Source organism: Dendrobium catenatum, unplaced genomic scaffold, assembly GCF_001605985.2.
Source record: "Dendrobium catenatum unplaced genomic scaffold, ASM160598v2 fragScaff_scaffold_716, whole genome shotgun sequence".
Classification (NCBI taxonomy): Eukaryota; Viridiplantae; Streptophyta; class Magnoliopsida; order Asparagales; family Orchidaceae; genus Dendrobium; species Dendrobium catenatum.
The window spans coordinates 6013251-6031539 of record NW_021319178.1 but is presented as its reverse complement, the minus strand read 5'-3'; the positions used below and the strand labels follow the sequence as shown (position 1 = coordinate 6031539).

Here is an 18289-nt window from a genome sequence, read left to right as displayed (position 1 = left end):
AAGTGTTGTTTATTTGACTTTTTGGCAAATTGAGCATTTTAGGAATGTAAATATTATTGATAGATGCATGAGAAACTAGAAATATTTGATCTGAAATGATTATATCAGAGAGACAATGGGACTTGGGAGTAGTATCTATTTAATATAATGCAATGGAAAATAGATTTTGGTGCTCTTGACGTGCAACATAGAGGTTGATGCATCAATAAAATAAGATAAAGTAATGTCGAAGAATTGAGAAGTAAAATGCGAATATATTGGATAGAAGCCGTGTAAAAGAATGATTCAAAATAGTGAGTAGAGATGAATACAAAATGCTAAACTCTCTAAGATAAACCCAAGCAGTTTTTTTAAGGTTGTAATTGATGATATTATTGGAGTGGGTATGGTTAATGTTTTAGGTTTCTTGTTTTCCATCTTTATTACTTGTAATATCCAATCTTTTAATTTTTTGCTCTAACTAGACTCCACAATATTTTTTTTCCCTAAACTCAATGCAACTTCTTAGGATGTTTGCAGATTTTGGGTGCATTATGTTAATTCATGGTTATGCTTATAGCTTTTGATCATCCTCATTTGTGATACATGGTAGGATGGATGTTCAGATTACTATTGAAGTGATGAGACTCTACTTCCAACTAGTTTTCATATAGAAGATGAATTCCTCCAAACTTACCCTAGTCGATTAGGGTATTTTTTTCTTTATTGTACTGATTTTGATGCTTTTATTTAGATCATCGCAAAGGCGAAAGATGATGGTACACTTTGGACAAAGAATTGGGATATGGAACCCCTTTTCCCATTGCCAAATTCCAATTCAAGTGGAGCTGATCAAAAGTACATTTTACATTTTATTGATTTGAGCTATTTTCATATGTCAACGCAATCATGTCTTTACTTATTATTTTGGTTTGTTTACAAGCATTTTCATGTCTTGTTTATTGTTATTATTATTACTTTCAACCATTGTTATCAGTCCTTTGACAAAAGAATCTTAATGCCTATATTTATGTACTTTCTTTGTATAGTCTAGAGGAATGCTGAAATAATCAAATTGGTGCTTTTCTGCGCCCTTCATAAACTTGGTTAAAATAAGTGGCGTGAATTTATCGAGTCGAAATTGAGCCACACCTAGCTTGAGCTTAGCTGATTAATCAAGCTCAAGCTTGATTCAATTAGCTTGAGCATGGAAGAGAGAAGGTTAATATTAACTAGAGGAATTGTGGTCGTTAAATCATGAACAATGATAATTTGGAGGAAGGTTAATAACTTTTTTCAGACAGAGGGGAAGTAAGATTATTAATTTTTTTAATAACTTTGTAAACTAACCCCTTGAATTTTGATTCTTTTAAGATAATTTAGATTAACTTTTGTTTAATGAATTGGCACTTGAGCTGATCAAACTTGGTTCTTTGGCTCATCAAGTTTAGCTAATGAGCCATTTATTGAGTCTAATTTCACTTAGATTAGCTGTATTCCTAGTATCAAGTTCCCTCCATTGACTTGCTTTCAAGCATTAGAAAAGAAAAAATATTTGGACTCATATAGTTCTTCTCTTTACGATCTAAACTATTAAAAAAATGAAGTATTGTGTTAGGTTACATGAGTGAGCATAATTGTCATAATCTGACTATCTTGCATGAACTATTTTTCATTCACTTTTATGGATTGTTCACCATTTGTTCGTGGTTGATTCAATATTGGTGCTTGCTTTATTCAATTTAAAACCCTTTTAAGATCCTTAAGATGTACTATTTGTTTACTTTTTTATCATCAATTAATGAAAAAAAATTTCAAAGAATATGGGCATTGATTGTACGTTTTATATTACAAAATGTATTTTGATGAGAGCATTATTCATTATTTGGGAAAAAAGTGATATTGTTGATAAAGTCATGTGATATTTATTTATCATACTATAACACAGTTAGTGAGAAGATGCTCATGCACACATATGTACATGCTTATATAAAAGTTATTATAATAGTTTGGGTTACAATTATTTTTAAAGTGTAATTTGACATTCTCAATATAGATTTTGATTTTAATATGTATGGCTCAGGGGTGTAAGTAAGTCCAGCCGGCTCCAGCACGACTTGTTAATGAGCTCACGAGTCAAGCTTATCGAGCCACGAGTTCGAGCTCATATTAGTAACAGCTAAACATGCTTAGCTCGATTAGCTAGATACTCGATTCAACTTGTTTACACCCGTAGTATAGCTCAAAATGATTGTGTTTCATATTTGCCTATATAATTTTAATTAGTATTATTTTTAAATTAGATTTACATGTTATATAATGCCTCATGCATTTATATTAATGATATCCATACATATAATGATTATCTATAAAATGTTTTTAAATTGGTTTTATAATTTAATTTTCAACAATTGGTATCTTACAAATAAAATCTTGAATATTAAGTGGATTTTAGATGATTATAGAAGAGCCGTTTTTGAACTAGTATTTAAGAACAATGTGGATGCTCAAGAGGTGATAACTATAATAGAATCAAGTTTATAAGATATACAATGAAGTTATGGGAGAGGGCATTGGATTGTAGGCTTGGAAAAAAAACATTAGTACAATAGAATTAATTGGTTTATAGAGAATAAGGGATGGTCTTCATATGATTTTTGATGATCTTGAAAAGTACATGCAATGCAAATAGGCTGTGAAAGAACGAAGGACTAGGCCCTTACAAGATTAGACAACTATAAGAACTCTATGAAACTACTTTTTAATGATGGGAAATCTAGAAGGAAACAAGTATTGCAAGGTTTTGTAAGACGGCTATTTCCCAATGGATTCATGTGTATGTGTGAAGAATTCTACACCAAGAAATGAGTTTTGTGCCAGAGATAGCTGCAGTCTTTCATATTTTGGCAAATTCATCCACTACCACGACTTTCAGGTAGACGTGTAAAAATGGGTTGACAAGTTGGGTTCAGGTATGAACTGAAATTGACTCGAACCGAATCCAATTAAATCAAACATGACCCGTTTAATAAATGGGTCAAAAAGACCAACCTGAATTAACCCATTTTGGTTAATTTTTTTTTTATAACTTATTGATTTTAAAATTTTGAATATTTGATAAAAAAATAAGAAGACCATACCCACTAGTAAAAAATTTTTAAGAAAAAAGATATTAAACGGGTAATTTTCGATTCAAAAGTAGGTTCGTGGGTCAACCCGAACATGACCAATTTAATAAATGGTTTGAAAAATACAACGAGCTCTACTTGTTTATTAATCGAGTCAATCTGAACCCAAAATTTTTTATTCGGATTTGTAGGTCGGGTCATTTATTGACACCCCTACTTTCTAGAACCTCCCATATTCTCATTACAATGACTGCATTTGTTTTCAAAGAAGGCTGAAATTCTATCCACATATAGTGGATTTCGGAGCTTTTTGAAATGACAGAATACCCTCCCTATTTTACCTTCCCAAGTCACCAAGACTTGAAGAATCTATCAAGAATTGGGATATGAGAACCTCACCAAGTCGACAGTTACTGATTTGTCCAGGCGTAGGCAAAAGAACAAAGGCCTTTTCTCTATTTACTGAAGGAAAACTGCCCCCTTACAAATTTTCGGCTATTGGAATTGTGCAGCTATTTGCCTTATATAGTCATAGAGAGATGGCTTATGAGTGTTGGGATCAATTTTGGCGTAGTCTTGGACTCCACTATGACCATTGATCATCTGGAATGATTTTTTTATCATTGTTGGAATTGAATTTTCAACTATAGAATATTAGTAGACAACCATTTGAATTGCTATGGCATGGTCAAAAAAGATGAGAAAATATTAGAAGCTTTGGGTGATTGATTATGGCACAAACGCAGACTTGACTATGATCTCTTACCTTTCTCACCTCTCCAAACTTGGTGGAATCCACCCAAAAAAAAAAGGGAAATACCTTTCCCAACTTCATAATAACTTGAAATAAACTCTCAAATACTCCCATTTTTTCTTATGGGATTGGGATATTAATGGACAAATAACTTCATATAGCACCTATGCACCCCTCATTCAATAAATACTTCTATATGAAAGGAAGAAAAGAAACTAAGCCCTTTAATAATTAATTAATTAATTATGAAAAAGGACCCTGCTGAATTCTATGCTAATATGATAAGTATCACAAGAAATGATTTGGTGAGTATTAAGCTTTGAAGTTTCGTGCAAAGGATTGCTGAAATTATTATATAAACATTGACTATCATAAAGAATTATTATATAGACATAAAAGAGTTCCCAACAAACATCAAGGATGTGCTTAAGTTGCTTCTCTTTTATTGTTTATGGATATGTTTATAAAGCATATTAAAATTATGCTATATATGAAATAATTTAGATATGTGAGATTTTGTTAAAATACGTAGAAGTTATAACATCAAAGTTAAAACTTTTGAAGATAAAGGGCTTAACATTAGCAGAATAAGGACTATTATGATATAAAATTTTGATGGGAGTAAAACTAATAATGATATATCATTATGTCGAAATATGAAGTTAAATGTGAGAGATTAATTATCTTGGATCTATTATGCATAGAACTGATATTGAGTTGGATTTGGCTTGACGTGAAATTATTAATTTTGGTTCTACTCAATTCAAGCTTAAAATTAATTTGGTTCGAGCGAATTTGACTTGTGTTCAATTTTGAGTTAACTCGAAGTTGTTTTTTATTTAATTTTTTACATAATTATACACATTCTATTATATGATTATACATGTATTCTATTATATATTTAATACATTATACATGTATACACCTTCCAAGTAAACTCAAACTAACTAAAAAAAAACTATAATATTTGAGTGTGAAGAATCAAACTTAACATAGACACAAAATCAATTTAGTCCATAGTAGAGCTCAAATAGAGTTGAAATTGACTCAACTCGTTTTCATAGGGAGTCAATTTTCAAGTGATTTTAATTATTTTAACAACTTTAATTATATAGAAGAATATGATATAAATTGTATATAACTTTTAGAATTATTGATGTTTTTTAATGGTCAAACTATTTAGGACTGCTGTGCTATAAGATAATATCATCAATACTTGAAGGCAAAATTATAAGCAAAATTGGCTTATGTTATATTGATATGAGTATTGGGGTATAAATAGATCATTGATAGTCATCTTATGAACCACTAAGAATTCTAAAATGGTTGAGAATTAAAAGAAGAAGAATATTTAGAAAAAAAATTAAATTTGAGAGACAATTCAAGTAGCATTTATTGAAGACAATGTATAAGAAAATAGCCTATACTATGTAGGGTAGAAGATTCACCAATAAGGGCCAAAATATTCCACCGACTCTTTACAGATGGCCAAAATAGTCATCGACTATTTAAAATTCTCATTTTAGTCCCTTGAATTTTTAAATAAAGACCTAAATGATCCCACAAAAGGACTAATTTGATCCCTATTTAAAGAGTCAAGAGACCAAATTGGTACTTTTCAATGACTACTTTGGTCCTCCAGAAAAAGTTAGGGGACCAATTTGGTCATTTTCTCGTAAGGTAGATCAACAAAAAGTTATTGTTGATTTTTTTCTTCCTCATTCTCTTTTTTGACTTATTTTTTCTTCTACATGATTTGGTTGAATTAATGGTGACTGCACTAATGATGCATCCCATGGTTTAGGGAGAGCTTTAATGGTGGCCATGAGTTTTGTCAGTAGATTTGAGTTTTTGGTTGGTCTCTTTAAAATTTTCAAAACTTATAATCCTAACATGCATTTGATTTATGGCTCCCATACCATGCATGGGTTTTTCTCTCTCTAGAACACTCTAGGTTTTCCCTTAATCTAACATGAATCATAATGAAGTCCTATGATTGGAATGAATGCTTTGATAGTGAAATAGGATTCAGAATTGGAGTGTACAAGGATTATATGGAATTTGTATGAATTATTTAGGACAAGGAGATGGGGTTATGTGGAGGTTTTGAGTTGATTAGATTCATTCTCCTAATCTTCTTGGCAGGAGAGGGAGAATAGGCTATCAGCTTCTCCTCAGAACTCGTGCCTTAGGGTTTGATGATGGCACACATAGAGAGAGAGAGAGAGAGAGAGAGAGGGGGGGGGGGTAGAGAGATTGAGGAAAGTAAATCAATTGCTCCAATTTTAATTTTTATATCTTATGGCAGAGTCTTAATGATATAAAAGTAGAATCTAATCAATTTCCATCTATAATTTCAAGTTCATTAATTTATGATTTCTTATCCTAAATTTATTATATCCTTCATATTTTGGTTAGTCATCTTTTAAAAATGGCTAGCAGTTCTAAATTCTCTCCTTAAAAGGTATTGCACTTCTTAAAATTAGGGAGGATGATCTTGTGAAGCGATTTTAGAATTGTTTTGCTGATTCCATTGGCATAAATTTCTCTCGTTATCTTATTTTGCTCGCACCTTCCTATTTTTCAAATTTAAATGACAATTTCTCAATTTTCTTGCAAATCTATTTATTTGAGATTAAACTTTTAAGTTTTCTTCAGAATCTCCTGGATCAATTATTTTAATTTTCCTATGAGATATTATTGTATTTCTTTATTACTAGTATTCTGGCTTATGAAGTCATCTTGATTTAGTCTACTCATTTACCATTGTCGATTAGCTTACCGTTGAAAGCTAGGGTGTGGGTTATAAAATGTATGTAAAATATTTAGGAGTTTGGCGGTAAGGAATCAACTTTCATCTGAGCACTGCTTTCCAAGAGTCACTTGCTGATGACTAAAAGAAAGAATCAAAATTTAAATATAAATAAATAGCATAGTTTAAATATAAATGTATTAAATATCACATGAAGTGTAAGCATCACCACAAGAGTTTAGCTGTTTTAATATTAAGATAGAATCTTGATAACTTGGATTAAAAGAAAGATTCAAAAATTACTTTGCAATTTACCTTTGCGAACTGTTAGAAATAAGATCAACTAAGCAATAATAGAAACAATTACAAAAAAAAAAATTGTTCTTGTGGGTAAGGGTTTATAATATCTGCTAGGTATCGCTAGTTACATGCTCGGTATCGCTAGGTACATGCTCAGTACCGCTAGGTATCTCTAGGTACCGCTTAGTGCAAGCTCGGTACCACTAGGTACAAGCTCAGTACCTAGTTATCATGAAATTGTTTTATTATTGTTTGTCATTTTTAATATAATGTCACCTTAATTACTATATATTATATTAAAAAAATTATTATGCCGTGTCCACGCCGCACCCGTGTCCTATATTTTCAAAAAATGCCGTGTCCCGTGTCCGTGACGTGTCGTGTCCATGTCGACGTGTCCGTGTCGGTGCATCATAGCTTAGCAATGAACAGTCTAGAGAAAGTATTTTTATTGTTATTGACAAGAATCAAAATGCACCATTATGGGCTGCTCGTTCTTTTTCTGTAGAGGTAGAAACAAAAAATGGTAAATCGGCCTTTGTGGTTTTTTGCCGTATAAATTAGAAAAGGTACCTCAGTTAAGATGGTTGCTCTACTACGAGGCATATTTGAAATGGCTATATATGGAACGCCTTTTCAGGAGGTCGTTCTGAAGTCAGAATCTGTTTTGTGCCTATTGTCGATGGAGAATAGTAAGTTGGACAATGCCTCCTTGTTGTTTCTTTAACCATTTGTCATACTCTATATGCTTGCATAACAAGAGTTGTTCATCTTTTGCACTGAAAACTTTGGTTTGTAATTTGCTTTAACTACAAAAGTCCATATCTTGTGGAAAAGACGTAACATCCATGCCAGTAGCTGAAATAGGCGCTAATACATCACTTGTATATTTTACCTCTTTTTGAAAAAGAAAAAAGATTATTTTTTAAACTTTTTTTATAATTTCATGAACATCTTTAGTTCTTTTACTGTTGCTTGTCAAAGAGTTGCCATATCTGATAAAAGATCTCTCTTCACAGCATTTTACAAAGTACAATGCCATCTATGCCAAAATTTTCTAGCAGACGCAGTAAAAGTCGTTGGGAGCCTGTTGCTGAGGAAAGACTGGATCTTAAAGATGCACCATTCAATAATGACTCAACAAAAACTGTTAGCTGGGCTGAAAGGATGGTTAGTGTTTTGTTCTATTTGGGATTTACTACGCTTAGGTTATTTGCGTTGTTGTAACTGCAACTCCTTGCATATTGTTGTTTATTTTCAATGCCTCATTGGTTATGTGGCTCATTAGCATTCAAATATATTGAATGACACTTGTAGATTTTTTCCATTATGAAATACCTTGTGTGTTTTTGAGGATTGGAGTTAGCATTTGTAGTTTTACATGTTTACGATTGCCTTGAATATTCTTGTTTATTCTTCTTAGGCTGGGAGCCAAATCCTTAATGCTATGGATGATGGACGGAATAGCATGAAGTATCCTCTACAATCTCTTCTAAGCAAAACCCCTCAGAGGCCATTGAAGAAGTCACGTTTTTCTGACACATTGGATATAACTGAGAATGGAAATTCTTCAAGTGATAGTGATAAGGAGCAGGAGTTGACTAAACATTATTCCAGTGCAATCACTCTAGAAAATTCACCTGAAGAAAGGAAACGGCGTGAACATCGATCCAAGCGATTTGAGAAGGGACAGGAAAAGCAGGCAGATGTCAAGCAATTCAAGCCAAAAGGTGCTGGAGTTGGAAGTTTATATTTAAGAAGAGCCAATGCTTTGCTGCTTGCCAAAAATTCGGATGATCAATGTAGAGCAGTTGAAGATATCTATTGGGATGCACTTACAGTTAAAGGAACCTGCCAGGATGTAGAAAAACGTTATCTGCGTCTTACGTCGGCTCCTGATCCTGCAACTGTATTGTTTTATTTTTTTATAGTTTTAATTTTAGTGTTCATAATTATAATTTTTAGAGTATTTGATTCCAATTAAGAAGTTTAATTGCAGAGCTCTTATAGTTTCATAAAATTATGTTTAAAATTTGTATTCAATTGTGTGAGGCAATCCCTGCCATGCAGGTTAGACCTGAAGAAGTCTTGGAGAGAGCTCTGCATATGGTTCTGACTTGTCAGAAGAATTACCTTTACAAATGTGATCAACTTAAGTCCATACGTCAGGATTTAACTGTACAAAGGATACAAAATGAGCTAACTGTCAAGGTTCTCAAAAAAATTTCCACTCGTACATCCATATTTTTCAAGTGATAATGCTATTGAAGCTTTTTTATTTTTGAAACTCCGAAAAGTGCAATTTTTTTTCCTTTTTCTATAGGTGTATGAAACCCATGGACGGTTGGCTTTAGAAGCTGGGGATCTGCCAGAGTTTAACCAGGTCCGTCATTGCTTCTTGGTTTTCATTCCAATGATAAAACAATATGCAAGTCCATCAAGTTGTCTAAAAAGTGCAATGCTAATATCATTTAAGCTTTTAATAATGTATGGTATGATTGAATTATTTGATAATTGATTTGTTGAGCATAAAGAAAGATATATGTGCCAAAGGCGTTTTGAAGTTATTAAAACTATGTATAATGGGTCATTAAATAGTGTTAGAAGTAGTTTTGGAGAGATCAAGAGTTTCTAATTACGGCAGGATTACATCATGGATTAACACTGAGTCTATCTCTATATGTATTGGTTATAAAAATGGTTATAAAGTACATTAAAGTTGGTTTCATTGTGGCATTTTTATTGTATATGTCTAATAGGTGAGACAACTATTGAAATAAGTGAAAAATTAGCATAACAGATAATATGTTTATAAGATAAAGGACTTCAAATTAGTAGAACAATGAATACTTAGGTTAGGTGTGATAAGTTTAAGCATCATGAATCTATTATATAGAATAATAGTTATATGGACATGGGAGGAACTCAATATAGTCGAGGGTGGGCAATTGCCCACTCTCAAGATTAATTTGAAGTTTTAAGAGATGACAATTTCATAATTTAGCCCCTCTAAAAAAACTTTCCCTCTTTTTTTTCCAAAATGTTTTGGGGACTTTGATCTTGGCTGGAGCAGTTGTCGGTTTGGAATTTGATTGTGGAGCTTGTCATATTCTCGTACAGTGGTTCTACATTGTGCTTCTTTGATATGATGAGATGGTTATTTTTGTTAGTTTGATTATTTTGTTTTGAGTTGAATGCATCCCATTTTTTCTCTCATATATCTCTCTACCTCTTTGCTTGTTTTCACATTTGTTGCTTGGGATGATTTATTCAAGAATTGGTGTGTCAGGTAGGTTCTATAATTTAATAGATGAGAAGATTTTTTTTTTTTTTTAATTATGTGCTTTGAGGAATTGTCTAATGCTTGTAGTTGGAAATTTGCCTCATACTATTTGTTTTTATATAACAACAACAACATCAAGCCTTTATCCTAGTATGTGGGGTCAGCTACATGAATTCTTTTTCTCTATTGTGTTGTGTCCTATTAAAAGTTAAATTCTCATTTAAATCTAATAAAGAAAGGTTATTTCTAATATTTTATAACCAAGTCTTTTTAGGTCTTCCTCTACCTTTCTTAACACAAGTCAAATCTAATACATCTATTTTCCTAACTGGGTCATCGGAAGGCCGCCGTTTTATGTGACCAAACCATCTAAGGTGACTCCCTCTAATCTTATCTTCTACTGGAGCTATTCTAACCTTTTCACTTATATGCTCATTTCGTATCTTGTCTCTAAGAGTAAAGCCACTCATCACCTTAGCATCCTCATCTCTACAACACTTAATATTATGCTTATCTTTTAATGGCCAACATTATGCACCATAAAGCATTGCAGGTCTAACCACCATCTTATAGAATTTTCCCGTAAGTTTGAGGGGGGCTTTTCTATCACACAATAAGCCCGATGTATTCCCCCACTTCAACCATCCAACTTGAATTCTCCATTTTGTTTTTATAGCTTGTTTACTTTTCTTGCTTGGATCTTTTATATTTAATTGTTAATATAGAATCACATTTATTAATTTATTTATGAATTTCTTTTTTTTTATCTCATTGTATATTTATTTTTTTTTTTATTCTAAACTGTTAGGAAATACTTGAAGATTTTAAGTAAAACCTAACACTATTGGTAAAGACAATAAAAACAGTCCACAACTTCAATAGAAAACAGTAAAAAAATAAATTTTATTGCAAGAAATCAAATATAACGGAAAGAAAATACCAAGATACAATTAATCCTCTATTCTAGAGGATGATCTATCTCTCCCAAATCTCTAGACGCCGCTAGAGCTAAAAAATCTAAACCTAAGTTATCTCAAATTTCAGCCCAAATTCAAGATGCCTTAACCCTAGGAGAACAAACTATTTAATGCATACAATCCAAAAGAAAATATCTAAACAGTCCCTACATTCAAAATTCCCTCCTAACTCCCTAAAAAAAACTTCTTAAAGTGCTCCCTTGGACCCGGCGGCTTGAACGGCGCGACAGGGAAGCGGAAGGCTCCACCTCTTTTCCGCCTAAGCTGGTCCTATGTGGGCCGGCTGGACCGGTCTAACGCTAACCTTTTTCATTGTTAAGTGCCTAAGATGTACTATTTTTCATGTTTATGCAAATATCCCAAAAGTTTAGTTTGCCCTTTAAAGATTAGAAATAGTAGTTTGATTTCTATATTCTTAGGCTTTGTTTGATTTGAAGGGTAGTGGTTGAAATGAAATTAAATTACAAAAGTTTAGAATTTGAAGCTTTTAATTTATCATCATAGTTCATATATCCTTTTTTTTAATGTTAGTAAATGGATCAATATTTAAAGATAAAGAATGTGTAGGAGCAATGACTGACTCAATGATCAGCTAATATCGTACATTAAGGAAGACGCATTTGACTTGATTCCGATAAAATTGTATTGCAACATTATAAAGTAAAAAGAAAATGAGATTCAAAGTTTATAATCATTATATAATTCTTCAATCATAATAAAATACAAGACTTTGCTTTGAATTTTGTCTTATATATATTTTTGCTTTTTATATTTAATTATTTATGTAATAAATTTGCCCACCTTTAATAGAGAGGCTGATTCCGCCCCTACATATGGATTAGAATATCTAATGTTACAGATAAGATTTCATGATTAAAACAAAAAAGTGCTTTATGAGTAGTATTACATGATAATATAATTTCACGAAGACATAAATTTATCACGATAATCAGACCATCTATGACATATGATTCCTAGTGTTCTGTAGTAAAAAGTCACTAATAGTCAAGTTTAGCATGGTAGAAACGAGAATATTCATATGGATGCATCAAAACTAAGAAGAATAATTAAGCAATGACTTTATTAGAAGGGATGGTAAGAGTATCATCGATTAAAGATAATATATTTTGATATTTTGGACATGTACATCAAAGAGTAAAAAATGCTTAAAGATGTTAGATACAAGCAGTCTTGAAGAATTATGAAGGAAAATGGGTAGACTAAAGATAGCATGGATTTATTATTTGTGCAGAAACCTGTTTATAGAATGAGTTTAACATTTGATGCAACATTCAATTGAAACAAACAAAGAATGAGGACTCTTTAACTCTACCCCAAATAGTTGGGATAAGGTTGATAGAGTAGATGCTATGGTTCGAGACTAGATGATTTTGCCAAGCATTGATTTTTGCTTCAAATGTAGCAATATGTAGCCTGCTCATGAGACGGAAGAAAACAACTTTTCTACGACGTAGAGGTAAGGTTGTATTCATCAAAATTTCACCAAAGTTCACAATAGTGGGAGTCTTTTGCATTAGTTACGCCCATATGATTCAGATCGTGTTATTGATATCTTGCAAGTCTTTGGAATTGTGTCAAATGATCTTATGTGAATGTGTATCTCATCACTTTTAACAAGCCATCCAAGTGTAGGCTAGGACCAATTGGCATGACGTGCAGGATAATACTTTTATCTTATATTGGTCATCATCTAGATATCTGGTTAATTGGAAGCTGCAGAAGTGCCTATTGCATGTTTGCACTTTTTGACAAAAAAGGTTTTGCACTCATAAAGAATGTTCGGGTATTTATCAGTTTCTAGTATTTTTTTTTTTTTTTAGGTAATCGTTGTTCACCCTAGTAGTTAGCGAGGAACTTCTAATTCTACTAAAGAAGAGTTGTTCAAATTCTATGTTATCTTGTTTCTTGAATAGTGTGTATTTCAAGTCCTTCCATCTCCACCAAGTTGAAACGTAAGAAGCAGTTCCAAGTCTCCCGCATTGTAAAATGTCTCCTAATTACCTATTGGTATCCTCTGCTAATATGATTAGAAGTTTTGCATAGCTAAAGGTGAAACACTTAGCAAACTTGATGTCATTTATCAATTATTCAACTTTAATTTGTCATATAATTTAGCGTTTGCCATTAGGTATACCATTATAATAATTTTAGTTTTAATAAAGAATTAGCCATTGTGAAAGGTATTGACAAAATGCATGGGTTTAGGAGGTTAGTGATTAGGATGTGACTTTACATCTATGTCAATTTTAGTTGGTTTTTTTCTCGTAAATCTATTTATATTGTGAATATAGCCCTTCATTTCTGCATATTATGCCCAATGTGCTGGTCCTTGTTAATCCTGTATCTGTTTGATTTAATTTGTTTTTTTTTTAAATATCGTACTATAGCTGATTTTCTATTATGCCAATGACCATTATCATAGTGATGCGTTAGAACATCCCTGTTTGGGCATTATGCTTTGGCTAACATTGAAAGACGATAAAATAACTGGTACTAGCTTCTTAGGATGTGAGGATCTGAGCTAGTTCAAGCCGAGCATTTGAAAAAACTAATTATGTATTGATAGCAAAAATTGATCTCAGCATGGATTAGCTCGTATGCTTGATGACTTGGATTTTTTTTATTTTAAGGAAGGAGAGATATCAGTATTTTTTTTAATCTTAAGGAAATTGGATATAATTCAGGAAAAAAACCCGAGGCCTTTTTCTCTTTCAATAAGTGTCCATTGTTGAGCCTGTTGAAAACTCCCTATCTCTCTCTCTCCTCTCTTCAATAAACATATGAATTTTTTTTCCCTTTCCTGTTTGTTGCTTTGATGATTCAATCTTCCCTTCCTCCAACCATACTTGTCAATAGGAAATGGCACACCACAGCGTAAAGTTCTCCGTGGAGTCATGACGCATAGTGCATGGCGTGGCGTGCGCCATTTTGTACATGGCGCAAAATAAAAAAAATAATTATAAAAATTATTATATGGATCCTATTTTAGAGTATCAATCAATTTGGGTAAGACTTAGTTGAATATGTTTGTGGTCCAAAGTCTAAACCATTAAAGTGAGCATCATGTTTGTCCAAAATTTCTATTAAAATAAAGTCTAAATAAAGTTTTATAAAACATAACTAAACTATTTTAATCATATTAAATTATTTTAAATTAATTATTACGTAGTTTTAGAAATTAAAATATATTAATATTAAAAACTATTTATAATTATATGAAAAAATCCTTAAATTCAAATTGCGCGTGTCGTGTGCCATTGCGCACACATGACGCAAATGGCGCGCCAACTTGAACATGTGCGGCGCACCATGTGGTGCCGTAGCTATGGTGTGCGCTATTTTGTGCCATTGAAAAGTATGCCTCCAAAACCTACTCTTCACTTGTGTCCATTGCCCTCATCCATATCTACTGCCAATTTCATGCTCCCTTCTTCCTGCTCTTTTTACTTTTTCCATTCCTTCTCTCCTGTTTGAGATTTCTAGATTATCCATTGCTCCACTGGCAATGCCATCCTTTTTTTGTTGGCCACTTCTCTATAACTGTCCCTTCCTCTGTTTTCTGTTTTTACTAACGAGCTGATGATTCATCAATCTAATTTACATTAGTTCATCTTAGAGGCAAGTCAAATCCTTTAGAACTGTCTGGATGTTTTGACTCCCAGCTCTTCATTCAAGGTTCGCCAATACACTTCTTATACCGAGGTTTATAATATCAGTTTGGTTCTTCTATTTGTAATTTGAGCTAGTTCATTGCCTGTTGTTCCCTCGAGTTGAAAATGCCAAGGATATTTTCCCTTGAAGGATGTGATCAGAATACCGAGAAGCTGCTTCTGTTGTAATACTTCAAAGGTTATTATCCTTTGAAGAATGTTATATCAATAAAGAGAAGCTTCTTTTGATGATTAGGTCCAACTGGATCCAAGGCAATATTCTATGATTTTTTTAACATTTTCTGATCATCAAAGTAAAATTAACATGAAATTTTACTGCTGTTTTGTGAAAGTTCCTTTAGTTTAGAAGTTCACTAAGTTGGTAAATTTAATTCAAATATCCAGTGCAGTTGAAGATTTTCATGATTTCATTATTTACCTATTTTTGTTACATATATTTGTTTTGCAGTGCCAGTCTCAGCTGAAAAGACTTTATGCTGATGGAATCAAAGGATGTCAGATGGAGTTTTCAGCTTATAATCTACTTTGTGTAATTTTACACTCTAATAATAAAAGAGATCTTTTATCATCAATGAAAAGGTACTGGAAACTACCTGCATATTTGTTTTACCTATCAGTCTACGCGCATGACATTCCTTAAATAGCATTCCCAGGATACTTCAAGTTGACATTATCCTTGAAATTGGTATATTAAAATTTAATTTTTGGAAAGTTGGATTTGGCTCTACAGTTCTTGAGTGCCATTAAGATGCAGGGCTTCGGGTTCCAATCTCTTTACGTTAGGTGGTTCCCGGCATGGGCAGAGGTGGTGGGGACATGAAGTTGTCTAGATCACCCCTTGGACCAATCCTTGTCCCCAAGCCTACCAATCCTCCCTACTAAGGCTTCGTTTGGGACGGCATTCTTACTGCTTCCTAAAATAACTTTATAGTACAAAAATTAAAATTTTTGTACTAGAAAGCTACCTTAAGAAGCAGTAAGAAAGCCTTCCCAAACAAATCCTAAGTTTCCTCCAAATGGCATTTGGAACTTGCCCATGGTTAAAAACTACTTTTTTATAACCCTATAGATTGTGCTTATCGTAAGAATTTATTCATTCTCATGTCTGGGTGTTTGCTCTCAGTTTGTCAATTGAGGCAAAACAGGATGAAGCTGTAAAGCATGCTCTTGCTGTGCACTCTGCTGTTTCATCTGGAAATTATGTGCTGTTTTTCAGATTATACAGGGCAGCTTCAAGTTTGATTACCAGCCTTATGGGTACATGTACTTAAGAATTGCTCTTTTAATATTTCTTTAAATTAGTTTTGAACTTATTTTAGTTCTTTGCACTCTAGATCTCCATGTAGAAAAGATGAGGTTTGAAGCTATGAAATGCATTTCAAAATCATACAGACCAACTGTGCCCGTTTCATATATAGCACATGTGTTGGGCTTCTCAACTTCAGCACAAACAGGTTTTGATGATGAAAACGGTGCAAATGGACTTGAGGAGTGTGAAGAGTGGTTGAAGGCACACGGTGCAGTTCTTGTTGCTGAAAACAACGCCGAACTGCAAGTGGATACTAAGGTTTGCTCAGTTATTCCTATCTGATCAATCCTGCATGGGATCTTTTAATCTCATATTTTGTTTCAGTTTATGACCACAACTTCGGTTGGTTTGGGAAAGCTTTCTTACTGCTTCTTAAAGCAGCTTTGTAGTACAAAAATTTTAATTTTTATATTAAAAAACTGTTTTAAGAAGCAGTAAGAAAGCCGTCACAAATGAAACCTTCCTATCAAACTGCTCCTTTTTTTCGGACTGTTTGTAGGATTTAAATATACTTTGTATGGGTTTTAGGATTATGTGCCAAGCGGGTTAACCTGAACCCATCCAAGAATCTGATTATTGTTCTTGGACTTCGACACCCCTCATGGATTGAGACCGATATGGGTTTTGAATGGAAAATCCCTACTTGATTTCATAGTCAGGCAAATAATTTTTTACTGTTAACTTAAAAACCAAACCGAGAAATGTGCAGAGCAGAGTTTAATTGTTTGCACTTTTTAACTTAAGTAAACATAAGGTTGACAGAAGGTAGTTGCAAAATAAATCAAGTACCTATTTTTTATTTGGAAATGAACATTATAAACCATTTGCTCAATAACAGCTGCCATGACGGTCTTAAACTCTTTGCTTATCCATGATTTTTTTTTTTTTTAGATTTTTAATGTTTTGTTAGTGATCATTCTCGCTTATAAACTTTCCATCGAGTAATGCGTCCACTTTACAGCTAAGTAACACGTCTCTTGTGAAATTTTTATGAAACTTTTTGGATTCTGAGAAGTTAAAAAAATAATCCGAAGTATCTCATACCGGGTTTTAATCTTTATGAAGTTTTAATTGAATATTTTTGTTCTTTCAGAGTATTATTCATTCGTTACTGTTTTTTTTTTTTTCTTCGGTTGATTTTTAGAGGCAGCCTTCCTATGAACCCGGATAGAAAATTAGATGTATTAGATTTGACTTATGTTAAGAAAGATATAAATAGACCTAAAAAGACATAGTTAGAAAATATTAGGAATGACCTTTCTTTATTAGATTTAAATGAGAATTTAACTCTTAACAGCATACAATGAAGAAAAATAATTTATGTAGCCGATTCCATATGATAGGATAAAAATTTGATGTTATTGTTGACCTTTTCAGGCCTCCTCCTCTACTCTTTACATGCCAGAACCAGAAGATGCTGTTGCACACGGGGATGCTAATCTTGCAGTGGATGATTTTTTCACTCGGACTTGATGATGTTGCAAAAGTGAGAAAACTCCTATAAAAACGAGTCCTATACTTTTCGCCAGGTGAAGTAAGATGGAAATTATCACGTAAGTGACGCTATCTTTTCTTTTCTTTTCTTTTTAATGGCGAAATATTCATGGAATTGGTTGCAGCCCCAAAGCTCACATAGAATAGTTAGATTCCTTTACATGCTGACGGGTTGAATTGGCATGGCCAAAAGCTTCCATATCACTTGTTAATGGAGATTTGGCCTGGAGATTGATTGATTGTGAATCTAATCAGTCCCAGGTAGAGTAGAATGGGCTCTGAGTAACACTTTGTATCATTTGTTAATTGTAGTAAGATATACATAACATTGTTATCAGGTCCTTTAATCAAATAAAAATTCCTACAACATTGAAAGCCTTTTTTATTAGTTGAGGTTCATTCTGGAACTTTCCATGTCATTAGAATCGTCAATTATATTCATCGTAAATTTTTATTTTTCTTATTTTATGTTTCGAATTGTCTGTAACTGCTTGCAGGAGTTTATTTCTGTTTTTAAATTTTGCATTTTGGTTTACATTTACTGGTGAATTATAGTGCTTAAAATATTTTCTGAAAGATATGGTTACCTAGCCTTTGTGTCAGTGTATATGGTCATGAACT

The 18289-nt window shown here is 32.7% G+C and overlaps 1 protein-coding gene across 6 annotated transcripts in view; it reads left to right on the top strand.

Moving 5' to 3' along the window:
- LOC110109617 (SAC3 family protein A) overlaps positions 1-18075 on the top strand; it is a 43842-nt gene extending 25767 nt beyond the window's left edge. For all 6 annotated transcript variants that reach the window (XM_020840781.2, XM_020840780.2, XM_020840779.2 and 3 more), the window contains 9 exons: positions 734-837; positions 7933-8083; positions 8337-8822; positions 8984-9124; positions 9237-9296; positions 15314-15444; positions 15989-16122; positions 16200-16432; positions 17552-18075. In XM_020840781.2, coding sequence (XP_020696440.1) covers positions 734-837; positions 7933-8083; positions 8337-8822; positions 8984-9124; positions 9237-9296; positions 15314-15444; positions 15989-16122; positions 16200-16432; positions 17552-17647 — 1536 coding nt within the window. In that variant the 3' untranslated portion in view covers positions 17648-18075. The remainder of the gene's footprint in view (positions 1-733; positions 838-7932; positions 8084-8336; positions 8823-8983; positions 9125-9236; positions 9297-15313; positions 15445-15988; positions 16123-16199; positions 16433-17551) is intronic.
- The last annotated feature ends 214 nt before the right edge of the window (positions 18076-18289 follow it).